At 35.6% G+C, this 17779-nt stretch overlaps 1 protein-coding gene across 5 annotated transcripts in view; it reads right to left on the bottom strand.

The window, feature by feature from the left end:
• The window catches only part of TBC1D8B (TBC1 domain family member 8B), a 72689-nt gene that overhangs the window by 26903 nt on the left and 28007 nt on the right, over positions 1 to 17779 (bottom strand). For all 5 annotated transcript variants that reach the window (XM_016943967.3, XM_016943968.3, XM_016943971.3 and 2 more), the window contains exons 8-10: positions 8698 to 8847; positions 7957 to 8107; positions 7267 to 7481 (exon numbers count right to left, since the gene is read on the bottom strand). In XM_016943967.3, coding sequence (XP_016799456.1) covers positions 7267 to 7481; positions 7957 to 8107; positions 8698 to 8847 — 516 coding nt within the window. The remainder of the gene's footprint in view (positions 1 to 7266; positions 7482 to 7956; positions 8108 to 8697; positions 8848 to 17779) is intronic.

Raw genomic sequence — 17779 nt, 5'->3', positions numbered from 1 at the left:
ATTCATAGAAAACAGTATTAAAAAGCAAATATTGCTCAGGTAATAATTATACTTCTTCAAACATAATAGTTTTTGACAGCAACAAGAACAACTGAGAGTAATAATAGTGTAATAACAGTGGAAACATGAGAACTCTGAGCCAGTCCAAGGCAAAACAAGGTGAAGTCAGGCTAACATTTGATAATCAGTTATTTTATAAAGTAACATTCAAGAAAAGTGAAGCAGTAATATAATAAATACAGAACATAATAAGCAAAACCTCTCTAATTTCGAAGAGTGAAAAACCTTAATTATCACTAATCTGAAAAAAGCCTACATAATTTTCAAAGACATACTAAAACGAAAGAAAACGAACTTCATCTGTATTTCCAACTACCTATAAAGAAATAGCCCTCAGATATGAATCATCCTCAATTTTGTCCAAAACTGAACATCTTCTTTCCCCTATCAAGTAGGATTCTTCTTACCTATCCTAGTTTTGATTATGCTGAAAACCCTCTATCTGCTGCATCTGTTTCATATCCTAGAGTTTCTTCTTATAAAACGTCTTTCGGATTTGCTTTTTCCTTCCCATTCCCACTACCACTCTAACTTGCTGCTGCTTCTTACCTATCTTGCATACAAATGTCAGATCATTACTTTTATATACATTGCCACATCCCTTATTATAAAGTAATAAATCCTTAATGGATAGAATTTGGAGAGAATGGAAAAGTATGAATGAGAAAATAAAACCTCTTGTATCCTATGTACCCAGAAATAAACTGTTAACAAGTTGATATATTTTTCTGCAGTTTTTTCTTCCTTTTTCTCCTAAAATTTGTATCACGCTGTGTACTAAATCTTTATTTTTTTGCTTAGCACTATATAGTAATATTCAATGCCACTAAATATTCTTCTAAAACAGTATTTTTAATGACTAAAAAAAATCTAAGGTGGATCTAATATAAATTATTTAACCATTCTACTATTGTTGGACATTTAGGTTAATTCCAATTTTTTACTATTACATATAATGCTGCAATGGTTATTTTTTAATATAAATTTTCATCCAACTATACTTTTTTCTCAGGACACATACCTAGAAATGAAATTGTTTGGTCACATGGTATTTTTAAAAGACTTCATATTATTGCCAAATTAAATTCCTGAAAGAAAATACCAATTTATATTTCTGACCAATAGTGTTTAAATGTTTATTTCACTGCATCTTTGCCAATATTGTGAATCGTAATAACTATAATCATCTTTATTGATTTGATAGTGAAAAATGGTAGCTCATTGTTTTAATTTTAATTTCTTTGAGGTTGAACTTCCTTTTTCAGACTTTAACATCAACCTGTATTTTCTCTTCTGTGATTAATCCTTTCATGTCCATTGCTCATTTTCATACTTTCATACCTTTCATATAGATTTGTATATTAACTATGCCAATTTCTTGCCTAATCTAGTACACTGTTTGATGTCAAGCTTAGTTTTTACTGAATCATTTTCCCATGCAAGAAGCCATACTAGGAGGGGATGTAGTAAAAATGGCAGAGTAAGAACTTCTAAAAATGCTCTCCTCTATAAAAGCAACAAGAACACTGACAAAAGTCATCAGAATCAACTTTAGAACTCTGGAAATTAACCAATAGCTTACAGCAATTCAGGTAGCATTTATTTAATAAAATGGCTGAATCTCAGTAAAACCAGTAAGCTCTGTGGCATTTTAAATTGCCCTATTCCCGCCCCCCTCCCCAGTTTCACAGTAGCCTTAAAAACCAACATCTAGGCCGGGTGCGGTGGCTCATGCCTGTAATCCTAGCACTTTGGGAGGCCGAGGTGGGTGGATCACTTGAGGTCAGGAGTTCAAAACCAGCCTGGCCGACATGGTGAAACCCAGTATCTACTAAAAATACAATAAAGAAAAAATAGCAGGGCATGGTGGTGCACACCTGTAATCCCAGCTACTCGTGAGGCTGAGACAGGAGAATCGCTTGAACCTGGGAGGTGGAGGTTGCAGTGAGCCAAGATCATGCCACTGCACTCCAGCCTGGGCAACAGAGCGAGACTCTATCATTAAAAAAAAAAAAAGAGAGAGAGAGAAAAAAAGAAAGAAACCAACATCTAGCAATTACAGTGGAAACCAGTACCTAGTAGCTACTGAATGGAACAGAATGGGGTTGGAACTCCAGCAAAGCCCCATTCCCAAATAATTGTTGTTATTTGACTTGTCTAGTGGTTCCCTGGAAGACTCCTCTCACAAGACTGTCTTTATTTGACTTGACACAGAGCTCCTCTGGTGTAAACAGCCTTTTCCCCTGTGGTGTTTGTTGAAAACAATCAGAGGCAGTTGTTGAACATGTGGCTATCCAAGGCAGTGGATAGCAGTTGGGCCAAACAATACGCTAACAAAGTGTTAAAAGAAAAGTGGGGGCTTTGAAAAACTGTGACATATTCCTGGGAACCCAGAAGGCCAACTACATGCATATGGCTTTATGTATACTCACAGTTGTATGTATTCTTAGGAAAGAACAGAAAAGACCTAAGCTCTTATCTCCAGCTAATCTTCCAGCTTTGTGCGAGCAGAAAGTGACAAAGACTAGAAATAATTCTAACTGCAAGAACAAAAAACCAAACACCACATATTCTCACTCATAGGTGGGAATTGAACAATGAGAACACATGGACACAGGAAGGGGAACATCACACTCTGGGGACTGTTGTGGGGTGGGGGGAGGGGGGAGGGATAGCATTAGGAGATATACCTAATGCTAAATGACGAGTTAATGGGTGCAGCACACCAGCATGGCACATGTATACATATGTAACTAACCTGCACATTGTGCACATGTACCCTAAAACTTAAAGTATAATTAAAAAAAAAAAGACTAGAAATAGAGAAAAATCAACAAAAGCAAAAGTTGGTTCTTTGAAAAGATTAAAAAAGACAAAAAGGATAAAAAACATAGAAATATTTTTAGGTAGCCTAACTAAAAAAATTTTCCAAAAAAAAAGAGCAAGAACGAGATAGTGCGAGTGAGAGATCAAGAGTGCAAAAGTGAGAGTGTGCAAGAGCAAGAGTGTGAGAAGGGGGACTCAAATTATTATAGCCAGGAAATAGAGAACTATCAACCTTATAGAAGTAAAAAAGATTATAAGTGATTATGATGATAAATTATATGCCAACAAATTAGATAATCTAGATAAAATGGACGAGTTTCTAAAAAAACCCCACAAACTACTGAAACTAAAATGGGAAAAGTGAAATAGACCTATAATAAATAAAGAGATTGACTTAGTAATGAAAAAACTTTCCACAAAGCAAACTCTAAGAGCAGATGGCTTCACTGGCAAATTCTACCAAACATTTAGAGAATAATTACCACCAATTCTTCATAAACTCTTCAAAAAATAGGAGAGGAGGAAACGCTATCCAGCTTATTCTAAGAAACCTAGACACCCAAAGTAGACGAAGACATCACAAAAAAACTATATATCAATATATCTTACAAATATAAGCATAAAAATCCTCAACAACATGCTAGCAAACTGAACTTAAGAACATATAAAAAGGATCCCAAAAGGCCAAGTGGGATTTATTCTGGGAAAGCAAAAGTGATTCAACATATAACAATCCATCAATGTTTATATATATGTGTGTGTGTATATATATATGTTTATATATATATGTTTATGTATATATATGGAAAAAATAACATGATCATCTCAATTGACACAGAAAAAACATTTGACAAAATCAATACTCCTTCATGATAAAAACACTCAACAAACTAGCAATATAAGAGAACTTCCGCAACCTGATAAAGATGATCTACAAGAAACCCACAGTTAACATTATACTTTATGGTGAAAGACTGATTACTCCCCTTAAGATAAATAACAAGATAGGGACATGCATTCTTACCACTTCTATTCAACATTGTACTGAAGGTTCTAGCCTGGTCAACTAGGCAAGAATAAGGGGAAAAAAGACATCCATACTGGAATAAGAGAAGTAAAAGTAACACTATTCAGATGCCATGATTTTGTATATAGAAAATCCTAATTAATCCACAAAAAAATCTACTAGAACTAATAAATAAGCTTAGCAAACTTACAGAACACAAGATCAGTTATCAGTTGTATTTCTATATGCTGGCAACAAACAATCAAAACATGAAATCAAGAAAACAATTCAATTTACTATAATAACAAAAAATTAAAATACTTAGAAATAAAATTAACAAAGGAAGTACAAGCCTTGAACACTGAAAACTATAAAACATCTTTGGATGAGACAGATTAAAGAATGATTAAATAAATGAAAAGGAAAGACATCTTGTGTTTATGGGTTGGAAGAGTTAATATTGTTAATATGAAATACTCCCGAAATTGATCTACAGATTCAATATGATGACTATCAAAATCCCAGCTGCCTTTTTTTTCTTGTTTGCAGAGATTGACAAGTTGATCCTAAAATTTGTATGGAAATACAAGGAACTAAAAGAGCCAAAACAATCTTAGAAAAGAACAAAGTTAAAGAACTCACACTTCCTGATTGCAAAACTTACTACACAGATGCAGTAATCAAGACAATGTGGCACTGGTATAAGGGTAGAAGTATAAATCAATGGAATAGAATTGAGAGTCCAGAAATAAACTCTAACATTTATGGTCAACTAATTTTCAACAAGAGTGCCAAGGCACCACTTCACGCTCACCGGAATGGCTGCAATCAAAAAGAAAGACAATTAAGAAGTGTTGTCAAGGATGTGCAGAAATTAGAATCCTTGTACATACAATGAAGGGGAGATTTGGTAAAAAAATAAAATAAAATAAAGACAAAGAAAAAATAGAACCCTCATACATTGCTGGAGGGAATATAAAATGGTGCAGTCTCTTTGGAAAATAGTTTGACAGTGCGCCAAAATGTTAAACAGACAGTTATCATATAACCCAGAAATTTCACTTCAAGGTATTTACCCACAAGAATAATAAAGCAATGTCCATAAAAAGCTTGTACATGAATATTCATAGCAGCATTATTCCCAACAGCCAAAACAAGAAAACATCTCAAGTAACTATCAACATTGAATAAACAAAATGTGGTATATATCCATATAATGGAATATTATTAAATCATAAGAAAGAAGTCCTGATACATGCTACAACATGGATGAACTTTGAAAATGATATGCTAAGTAAAAGAAGGCAGGCACAAAAGATCACATATTGTATCACTCAATTTATATAAAATGTGCACAATAGGCATATTCATAGAGCTAGAAAGTAGATCAGTGATTGCTTGGGTTGGTAGTAGGAGAAATGGGGAGTAACTGCTAATGGATATGGGGCTTCTTTTTAGGGTGATGAAAATGTTCTGGAATTAGATAATGGTGAAGGTTTGCACAACTTTGTGAATATATGAGAGACCACTAAAGGGGTGACGTTTGTGGTAAGTGAATTATATATCAACATTAGATAGATAGATGGAGACAGATGATAGAAAAGATTAGAGAGACAGAATAGATAGATAGATCGATAGATAGATAGACAGATAGATAGAGCAAGCTAGCCAGCCATGTGTCTCACGTGGGTTTTTGATCAAAACCAACAAAATCTGTCTACCATATTAAGTTTAAATTCTTTTCCCAGGCTTGAAAGATTCTTCATGATCTTGTGCCATACAAATTTACTTTTTTATTCCAATGTGAACCTAGCCAATCTTATCTCCCAAGGTGGGCTTATTCTCACCTGAGTGGTATCACTCATACTTTAGCCCCAAATAACTTTCCTCCTGCCCTCCATGTTTCTAACTTTGCTCTCATCTTTTAGAAGTCAATATTAAGTGCTGCCTATTTTGAAGCTATCTCTAAACTACTGCTTATAGACAATATCACAGGGTCTGTGAGTATAAGCTCTTTGAGAAAAGAAGCATTATGCTTCTTTTGTACCTTTCAGAGATCCTAAAATATGCTAAAAATCCTTGCCATTTAGATGTTCCATTCACTTAAACAGTTTTTCAAAAAAAAAATCTCTATTGACAAGTTACAGTGGATAGGTAGTATTGACATGTAACAATTACAGGTATTCAACCCATTATAAATAAACGTATGGCACAGAGTGCTACCTATCCATGACATTCCAATCTCCTCTTCTTCCATAGTAGCTGCTCATGTCTGCTCAGCCACGCTATACTCCACAGACTTCCTTGTGAATAGGTGTATCCACGTGACTAAGATCATCCAATAGAATGTGCGTGAAGTGATATTTGCCCCTTTCAAGCCTAGCCCATAAAATCTTTCACAGTTGTTTCTCCATGCTCTTTCCCTGTTCCTGTGAGTGCTAATGGTGATGAAAATGTACTCGGGAAGGTTTGTTTTGAAAATGACAGTCTGCTGTCAGCCTACAGTCTAAGTTCCTGAATAATCTCATGGAGGAGAGCTGCCTACTGACCTGAAGAGTCAATCTCCTTTGTTTATTCCTTCAAGAAATAAAATTATACTGTTTCATCTATTATCTGTGTTTGTGTTAGCAGTCTAGCCTATCCTAATTGATTGTGTGCTCCTAAATAATTTTTTTCCAATGATTCTTCCACTGCCTATAAAATAAAATTCAAACTCCAGCTCTATCCCAATCTACCTTATTGATTTTTTTTCTCCAACTACTTCACTTCATCCACCCTATGTTTCTACCAAACTAAACAAACATGGTCCTATACATACTTTACGTTTACCTCTACCTGTGTTCGGTTACATGGATTCCATCACCTGGCATGTTCTTTTCATTCCATTTCCATATGTCCAAAATTCACCAATTTTTAAGACTTGCAAATGCTACCTTTTCCACGAAGCCTTCTCTGACTCCTCCAGATGAAAAATAGTTTCTCCTTGTTATAAATCATGACAGGAATTTATATTTCTCTAACAGTTTTTCTCACTTGATTTTTGTTTCTTAATGAATATGCTTTAACGTCTCCTGGTCTACATACTTTTAAGGGAGGACCCTTATCTGATACATCTTTATATAGCCTTAAGTACCTAGCAGAGTATCTTTTATAGAGCAGAAGTTCAATAAACATTTGTTAAGTGAAAAAGAAAAATAATGAAATATCAATTCTCCTAAGTATTCCCACTACCATCCTACTTACATTAATACTATGCTCTATCTATCTCACCCCCATCTCTTTCCTTATAATCACCACTTCCAAATTAGTGGAATTGGATTTGATGTGATTTTATTTGGAACATACACACAGTTGGGCTCATAGTTAAGTCATACCTGGCAGTATCCAATTTTGGGATTCCTGTATGCATAAGCTGTGAGTACCCTTCTCAGAGCAGATATGCCAGTATCACTCTGAAAGGCTGGGTGCTCAGGCAGAGAGCGACGTAAATCACGTTCAATTTCTTCAGTAGCCAAGTTGCAGGTCCCTAAGGACTGCTCAACCACTTCAGTATAATAGCCAGGATTAGTAGCCATGTCATTAACAGCACCTGTGAAGATTATTACATTAACATACAACAGAAGGGGGATATAATGAAGCTACTATTTCCATATATACATAAATAATTGGATTTCATTACCTTGATATTTAGCCTTATGCTTAAGTGATTTCTGAGCACAAACAGAAAAGAGCTTTACACTAGAATCTATGTCAAGCTACTAATTTTATCCAACAGAATACCATTTTCATGAGCTTTTTTCCCCCTTAACTGACTGTTGACACTAAAGATTCCCCCATTATACATATCTTGCCTAATAAACTAATCTGCTCAGATGCTGGATGTGTGGATAGATAGGTAAGGTATAGATAACTACTTACCTTTCTTTCTTTGACTAGTCCGAACTCAAGATGAGTAAGACTTTGTATTAACCATCTTTGTAATTCTTTTGCTTTAGCTTAGGGCATAACTCCTAGAAAGGCATAGTTAATGTCTATTAAATAAATACAATGAATAAACGTAATACCTGAAAAAAGCATCCAGAGTTCTCCTCTTAATGTTTCTGGAATCCCTCTTACAACAAGATCTCGAGTCTTTTTGGTTCGAAACATACTAACACCACGCCCACATTCTGCAAACAGTATTTTCCATGACTGTTCCTTCATTTTTTCTTTCAACTGTAATGACAGAAAAATCAAAACAACTAAATCTAGTGAGAAATTAACTTCTGCAAAATAACTTTCCCACTCTCTTTACCTTGAAACAACATCTATAGAAATTAAGAACATAGAAAACCAAAATCAGTATTCACCCAGGGGTGAAACACTGAATCCTTGTCATCATGAAAATCTTTTAAACTCATGTGAGCATAGCAGCTTAATTTACTATTTTAATTCTTAGCTAAACTCATATAAAAATGGTAAAAGTGTTATACTTGGGAGGCAAAGCTTTAAACCATCATTCTCCCCAAATCACATCTATGTCAGGATTAGAAATCCATGCAAATAAAACCCAATGTCAATAAATATGTATGACTATTAGGTATCTGTAAAAATCCCCAATGTCCAACTTTTATCTTTTATCTTCATTCCTGATAATAGTCCTTGTGTATAGTGGAACTAAATAAGTTACACAGTAGTACCTGCTGGAAAACTTTTCAAGTCCCAAAAGAAGAGTTTTCAGTTGTGGTACCTTCTAGTCTGCTTTTAAGATTTTTACTTTTCACCAAATGTTTCAGCCCATAGGTTTAAATATTTTGTTTTCCTACCATTTTAGAATTAAGAGTCTCCAAATTCTGAGGGTGAAATACTGTCATTAAGGCTTCAGTGTTCACAGTTTTACTGCATTCCCTCTGACTTGTCAAAGATTGCACCTCAAAATTATCAGATGGCTCTGTAGACTCAGAACTAATAGCAAGCTGAAAAAGAAAGAATGTAATTGTCCCAGATGCATGCTTACGTTTCTACAAGAAAAAAAAGTTCTAATGTTTACTGTCATTTATAAGCCACAATCTATATACATAACAAATATTAAAGCAATATCTCAGAGACATACCTATCAAAATTAGATATGTCAACAACCTGACCTCTAGAATGGCAAGCTCAGAACCTCTGTGAACACACTCCCCAACAAAAGCAACAAAATAGTGGCAAAACATTCAAAATAAACCATTTCAGAACACTGGAATTAACCAAAGGCATGCAATAAACTGAAAAGCACCTATTCGAGAAAAACTAATGAGCCTGCCTGAGTAAGACCCGAAGAGTATGTGGGTCTTTTAACTCTATCCACCTGCCCAAGCTCAGAAATGAAAGCCAGTAGTATGGCAACCAGTGGATCCTTTGGAGTTTCATTAAAAGCCCTATCCCTAGGGCATAGACAATATTTGACCAAAATTGCAACTCCCTGGAAAATCTCTATTCCCAGGGTGTTGTTATCATTTGATTTCATTCACAGCTCAGCTTGGTGAAAAAACTCTGTTCCCAGGGTATTATAGAAAACAATAGCAATTGGTTGGTAACAACCCAGCTGTCCAAGGCTATGATTTCAGCTAGAGCAAACAAGAGCCTGGCTAAAGATTTAAAAGGAAGACCTGAAAAACCAGATGATGATGTGGAACTTTGAAGGGCTGCAACATATTCTTGGGGATCTAGAAGAATGAATACATGTACAGGGCTGTGAACATGCCTAGGAAAGAAATGGGACAGAAGAAGGCCCCAGTCACTCAACTCCGGCTATCTTTGAAAGCAGGGAATAAAAGCTAAAGCTGATGTGAAAATTGCCTGAAGTTTGACATATACCTTCACACAGATATCCTTGAGAAAAAGGTAGAATATTTGGTAGCATAAGGCATTTAAGGAAATCTAACCCATCACTGAATAACCACTAAATTATACTGATTCAGGGGGTGATCCGAGGAAGTCAGGCTTAAAAATAGAAACAAGAACTTAAAAAAGCAACCAATAGAAAGTGTCTTGAGGGGGCCCACTTGTTGGATTTTGTAAATAAAGACTGTAAAGTAGCTATTATAAATATATTCAAAGAATTAAAACTATGTTTAAAAAAATAAAGGACCCATTAAAAAGTGGGCAAAAGATCTAAATAGATACCTCACCAAGGAAGATATAAATGGCAAATAATCATATGAAAGAGGTTCAACATCAGATGTCACTGGGTAATTGCAAATTAAAACAACATTACACACCTATTAAAACCCAAAACATTGAAAATACCAATTGCTTATGAGGATGTGTTGATACAGGCATGCAATGTTAAATAAGCACAAATATATAAATTATACCCCTATGTTTCTTGCAGCACTACTCAAAATAGCCAAGATATGAAATCAACCTAAATGTCCACCAACAGATGGATGGATACAGAGAATGTGATAAATTTTTACAATGGAATACTATTCAGCCCAAAAAAGAATGAAACATTTTCATTTGCAGCGACATGGATGAACATGGAGAACATTATGTTAAGTGAAATAAGTCAGGCACAGAAAGATAAATACCATATGTTCTCACTCATATGAAGGAGGTAAAAAGTTGAGCTCATAAAAGTATAGAGTGGAATGATGGTTATTAGAGGACAGAAAGTATGGGGTGGGAGGGTTGTACCATTTTACATTCCCAACAGCAATACATGAGAGTTTCAATTCTTCACATTCTCCTCAACAGTATTATCTGTCTTTTTAATTATAGCCACCCTAGTGGGTATGAAATGGTATCTCATTATGCTTTTGATTTGCATTTCTCTATTGACTAATGATATGAAAAATCTTTTAATGTGCTTATTGGCCATTTCTTTATTTTCTTTGGAGAAAAGTCTATTCAAATCCTTTAACCATTTTTAAAATTGGGTTGTTTGCCTTTTATTATTTAGTTGTAAGAGTTCTTCATACATTCTAGACAGCAGTCCCTTACCAGACATATAATTGGCAAATATTTCCTCCATTCTGTGGGTTGTCTTTTCACTTTCTTGATGATATCATTTGTAGCACAAAAGTTTTTAATTTTGATGTAATCCAATTTACCTATTTTTTCTTTAAGGTCACATGCTTTTGTTGTCATATCTATAAACAATTGCCTAATTCAAAATCATGAGGATTAACTCCTATGTGTTCTCTGAGAGTTTCATAGTTTCAGCTCTTACATTTTGGTCTTTGATCCATTTTAATTTAATTTTTGTGTATGTTTTAAGAAAAGAGTACAACATCTTTTTGGGGGTGGGGAGTATGTTGCTGTCCATTGTTTCAGCACCATTTGTTGAAAATAGTTCTTTCCCCCATTGAGTTAGCTTGGCCTTCTTGTTGAAAATTAACTGACCATAAATGTAAGAATGTATTTCTAGAGTCTCAACTATATTACATTGATCTACATGTCTCCCCTTATGCCAGTATCACAATGTCTTGTTTACTATAGCTGTATAATAAGTTTTGAAATTGGAAAGCATGAGTCTTCCAACTTTGTTTTTCCTTGTCAATACTGTTTTAGTTACTCTGAGTCTTTTGTATTTCCACATAAAACTTTATGAACACCAAAGTTTTACTCTTAAAACATATCAGTTACCCAGCTTCTATGGATTATAACTACACCAGCTATTGCAAGTTATTACTAGGAGTGCTAAAAAAAAAAAAAAGAAGAAAAGACTCACTAAGTTCATCCCTTAAACTTTTGTAAACCTTAGTAGCTTAAGTAAGATAAAGAATGCCCATGACTGAGGCAGAGGAAAAGTAGCAGCTTAGGGTGGACCAATCCAGTGGTACTTTAGTTTGAAATCCAAGAAGCCAGTACAAGCCCTAGCAGGGCTGGACATTAAGATTGGCTCTGAGTCCCCACCCAAATCTCATCTTGAATTGTAATAATCCCCATGTGTCAAGCATGGGACCAGATGGAGATAACTGAATCATGGGGACGGTTTACCTCATGCTGTTCTCATGATAGTGAGTGAGTTCTCAAGAGATCTGATGGTTTTATAAGGGGCTTCCCCCTTCATTCAGTACTCATTCTCTCTCCTTCCACCCTGTGAAGAGGTGCCTTCTGCCATGATAGTAAGTTTCTTGAGGCCTTCCCAGCCATGTGGAATTGTGAGTCAATTAAACCTCTTTGCTTTATTACCCAGTCTTGGGTATTTCTTCATACCAGTGTAAGAAAGGACTAATATAGTAAATTGGTACCAGGTAGTGGGGCGCTGCTGTAAAGATACCCAGAAATGTGGAAGCAACTTTGGAACTGGGTAACAGGCAGAGGTTGGAACAGTTTGGAGGTCTCAGAAGAAGACAGAAAGATGTGGGAAAGTCTGGAACTTCCTATAGACTTGTTGAATGGCTTTGACCAAAATGCTGATAGTAATATGGACAATGGACTTCTATAGACTTGTTGAATGGCTTTGACCAAAATGCTGATAGTAATATGGATAATGAAGTCCAGGTTGAGGTGGTCTCAGATGGAGATGAGGAACTTCTTGGGAAATGGAGCTTTAGTGAAAAGACTGGTGGCATTTTGCTCCTGCCCTAGAGATCTGTGGAACTTTGAACTTGAGAGAGATGATTTAGGATATCTGATGGAAGAGATTTCTAAACAGCAAAGTGTTCAAGAGGAAGCAGAGCAAAAAGTTTGGAAAATCTGTAGCCTGATGATGTGATGGAAAAGAAAAACTCATTTTCTGGGGAGAAATTCAAGCCGGCCACAGAGATTTGTGTAAGCAACAGGAGCCGAATGTTAATCACCAAATTTGGATGTCTCCAGGGCATATCAGAGATCTTCACGTCAGCCCCTCCCATCACAGGCCTGGAAGCCTAGGAGGGAAAAATGGTTTCGTGAACCTGGCCCAGGGCCCCCCTGCTCTATGCAGTCTCAGGACATGGTCCCCTCCATCCCAGCTGCTTCAGCTCCAGCTGTGGCTAAAAGAGGCCAAGGTTCAGTTCGGGCCATTGCTTCAGAGGGTGCAAGCCCCAAGCCTTAGTGGCTTACACATGGTGTTGGGCTACAGATGCACAGAAGTCACAGGTGCACAGAAGTCAAGAACTGAGGTTTGGAAACCTCTGCCTAGATTTCAGAGGATGTATGGAAATGCCTGGATGTCCAGGCAGAAGTTTGCTGCAGGGGTGGAGTCCTCATGGGGGAACCTCTGCTAGAGCAGTATGGAAGGAAAATGTGGGGTCGGAGCCCCCACATAGAGTCCCCATTGGAGCATTGCCTAGTGGAGCTATGAGAAGAGGGCCACCATCCTTCAGACCCCAGAATGGTAGATCCACTGACAGCTTGCACCTTGCACTTGGAAAAGCTGCAGGCATTCAATGCTAGCCTGTGAAAGCAGCCAGGAGGGGGGCTGTACCCTGCAAAGCCACAGGGGTGGAACTGCCCAAGGCTGTGGCAGCCCACCTCTCACATCAGTGTGACCTAGATATGAGACATGGAGTCAAAGGAGACCATTTCAGGGCTTTATGATTTGGCTGCCCTGCTGGATTTCAGACTTGTATGGGGCCTGTAGCCCCTTTGTTTTGGCCAATTTCTCCCATTTGGAATAGTGTATTTATCCAATGCCTGTACCCCCATTGTCTCTAGGAAGTAACTAACTTGCTTTTGATTTTACAGGCTTATAGGCAGATGGGACTTGCTTTATCTCAGATGAGCCTTTGGACCCAGACTTTGGGTTAATGTGGGAATGAATTAAGACTTTAGGGGGCTGTTGGGAGGGCATGAGTGTGTTTTGAAATGTGAGGACATGAGATTTGGGAGGGGCCAGGGGTGGAATGATATGGTTTGGCTCTGTGTCACCACCCAAATCTCACCTTGAATTGTAATAATCCCCACGTGTCAAGGGCAGGACTAGGTGGAGATAATTGAATCATGGGCAGTTTCTCCCATGCTGTTCTCATGATAGTGAGTGAGTTCTCATGAGATCTGATGGTTTTATAAGGGGCTTCCCCCTTCGCTCAGCACTCATTTTCTCTCCTGCCACCCTGTGAAGAGGTGCCTTCCACCATGATTGTAAGTTTCCTGAGGCCTCCCCAGCCACGCAGAACTGTGAGTCAATTAAACCTCTTTTCTTTATAAATTACCCAGTCTTGGGTATTTCATCATAGCAGCGTGAGAACAGATGAGTATAGATAGGATTCAAGGAAAGTTAAGGAGGAGTATTCAAATCAATGTGTAAATAAAAGGGTAAGGTAGAAGAAGCCAATAAAGGAAAAATTAATGATTAGAGAGTATAGGTCTCAAATTGCAACAATTCCCTTCTTTTTTTTTAAATGCTTATTTTGACAAATCACATACTTGACAACTTAATATTAAGTTTAGCTGTTTGAACGAGGAGTTACATTTTTGCAAATACAGGTTGGAAAATTCATGGTTGTAGTCTGGATCTCAAGCACAGCACATTCCTTTAATTTAAATGACTGAATCATCAGTTTATCTATTGTTCTAAACTACAGGAAAAGTATCCCAGAGGGAAAAAAATAACCTCTTAAGCAATGAAACCCTAAACATAAATTTATAAGAGTGATGACAAGTATGTCAGTTCTATCCATTATTACCTCTTAAGTATTCATAAAGTCACGTTAAAACCTTCACCTTCATCAACAGGCAGTAGGTGGTTAGAAAATTTTAAAAAATGACAAAAGAAATAAAATAAAAAACATTTACCTTCAAAGATGGTAGTTTAATGTTTAAAATTTTGAAGAGTGTAATAAAGTAGATTATTCAAGGAACTAAACTTAAATTTTTTGAACATTTTTGCTCTGGCTCTTTTGAATGGAAACTTTTACCCATGGTGTTTTATATATATACTTGGATAAATATCTATATTTCTCTCCATTTATTTGGGTGTTCACACTTACGACAAATAAACTTGGCACTCATCAGACTTTTAGTGCCTGAGCAAAATCCGATCACATCTAGAAAGCAACATAGATTGTTAACTCTATAGCAGGTATTCTTAATCTGTTTCATTTTTATTATCTGACATTGATTTTACAATTATCATATGGCTCTAAAAGTGAAGGAAAGACAAAGCAAAGATTAACATTTCTTTATGTGTAAATTTCTACAAAATACTATATTTAAATTAGAATACTTCATAAACTCGGTATAATAAATGGTGGTTTGGGGGCCAGAGTTGACCTGTAAAACCAATAATTAAAACAAAAAAAATAAACAAATGCTTTTCTCAAATATCAGAAGCTTATCTTAAATAGGATCCTGTTCATAGTCCACAATTTAAAGGGTGTGAATTTCATTTTTAATAGTTTCTGGTTTCCCAACTTAGAAATAAATCTACCCCCACAGCTAAAAATCATTTTCCAAATTTATATTATGGTCATAGGAAGCACCTTATTCTTATCAAGGCAAGAAAAAATCAGTTATGTTGGTTAAACTACTATTTTGATCTACATTATCATGTAGGAAACCCATTACTTCTATTTAAAAACTTAGTAAGATAGTCCTGGTTATGAAACTATCTTATTAAGATAATAACTATATTACATATAGTTAGTAACTATCTTACTAACTATATGAAACAAGTTATGTTTACATATTCTGTGATAATATGTAGAAGATACTTATTTGCCCATCTAAATACTTTAAGGCATAAACTCAATTACTACCTTTCTTGACATTCCATAGTTTCTACAATTCATTCATAATGTAGTTTAAAAGCATCAGGCAAGGGATCTTCAGTAGTGCTTTCCATTCTTAGGCCACTTTGCTTAAAACTAACCTAAGAGGGCCCATTTTTCTTTCATTGAGTAGTTTTGAAAAATTACCTTATCTAGTAATAGTTCTTGATTATATGTGTCAATGAAAGTAAAAGATTCATGTATTTTTCCAAGCAGTTTATTAGAATTTTACTAAATCTCTTTATATGCCCAGATTTTAGTATAACTTATTAAAATGCGGAACATTTAAATATATACCCATATAAAAACTTGGATAGAACTGGTACTCATGCATAATTTCAATTACTTCTGGTAGGACTTGTTCTTTGTATCATGTCTTTGACATTCTCACAGGAAAGATTTCCTAAAGTACTTCCTGTATTCATATTTAGACTTGTTGATTTAGACTCTTGGAGATTTAAATTAAAAAGTCTTGCTGTTTGTACAAAAGTCAACAGGTTTATTAAAATTATAGAATGCAATTTTTCTCTTCGTTTCAGTAAAAGTGTAGTTATAAAAGAATATAGCTATAATTTCTGTTACTTAGAAATCAAATGGAACTAGCTCCTGTTTAAAAAGCTTTCTCTTTACTAAGTTTTTACGTGTACTATTATTAAAGCTAGATATATACAGATACTAAAATGGGTCAATATTCTTCATCATTGATAAGATAAAAATCTTAAGTGAAAACAGAATATTGTGGCAATTTAAAAATACATATTTCCAAGCAGATAGTATACTAGCTGGTATTTTGTACATATATTTATTAAAACCTCTAAAAACGAGTGAGAAACTAGAAAACTGTAGAATTCTGATGCATATTTGGAAAGATGGTAAACTCATTTTGAAACAAAATCCTTTCTTGACAACTGAGCATACTCAGCTACTAAAAGCACATGAAAGTTTTAAGGGGAACAGTTACAGCTCTTCAGGTTTTGGAAAAGCAAATTAAAGGAAAAAGAAAGATATGTTGAGCTTTGAAGCTAACACGCGGACTGAATGTGAAATAGAACAGAACAAGGAAAACATGATATAAGTAAGAATTTGGGAGCATTGGGAGAGAAAACTACTAAGGCTGGTCAGATTTTACTTGTATTCCCACATCAAACTAAGGAATATCCTGGGTACATACTAAAAGAGAATGAGAGATAATAAAGTTGGGGCAAGGAAAACCCTTGATGGCCAATGTAGAAATTCTGCGTCTGGAATTGAGATGGAAAAAAAAATTTAATTACATGTTTTCATTGTGCTTTTTAATTATCAAAGGGAAAATTAGTTTTATCAATACTGCATTATAATTGACTTAGCATATTATTTTCAATCTCTACTCTGGAGATAGCAGTAAAAGGCTCTATACTCCAATTCAAATAAAATAATATAGCCAATAAAGACACATTTAGTTTTTCTTTGAATTTTAATTAAAATACAAATAGCTATAATTTGATAAGTTGTATCAATCTATTAAAACTTGGGGTTCCTGGACATTGTAAAAGAAAATTCATTTGAATTTGACCTGTCTGCATTTCCATGAGAGACATATTAAACATCAAAATCCTCCTTGTCCTCTCTAATATTTTATTTATTTATTTATTATTATTATACTTTAAGTTTTAGGGTACATGTGCACAATGTGCAGGTTAGTTACATATGTATACATGTGCCATGCTGGTGCGCTGCACCCACTAACACGTCCTCTAGCATTAGGTATATCTCCCAATGCTATCCCTCCCCCCTCCCCCCACCCCACAACAGTCGCCAGAGTGTGATGTTCCCCTTCCTGTGTCCATGTGTTCTCATAGTTCAATTCCCACCTATGAGTGAGAATATGCGGTGTTTGGTTTTTTGTCCTTGCAATAGTTTACTGAGAATGATGGTTTCCAATTTCATCCATGTCCCTACAAAGGACATGAACTCATCATTTTTTAAGGCTGCATAGTATTCCATGGTGTATATGTGCCACATTTTCTTAATCCAGTCTATCATTGTTGGACATTTGGCTGTATATGTGCCACATTTTCTTAATCCAGTCTATCATTGTTGGACATTTGGCTGTATATGTGCCACATTTTCTTAATCCAGTCTATCATTGTTGGACATTTGGCTTGGTTCCAAGTCTTGGCTATTGTGAATAATGCCACAATAAACATATGTGTGCATGTGTCTTTATAGCAGCATGATTTATAGT

This window comes from Pan troglodytes, chromosome X (genome assembly GCF_028858775.2).
Source record: "Pan troglodytes isolate AG18354 chromosome X, NHGRI_mPanTro3-v2.0_pri, whole genome shotgun sequence".
Lineage (NCBI taxonomy): Eukaryota > Metazoa > Chordata > Mammalia > Primates > Hominidae > Pan > Pan troglodytes.
Note: the sequence above shows the minus strand (reverse complement) of the source record. Positions and strands in the feature narration are given on the sequence as shown.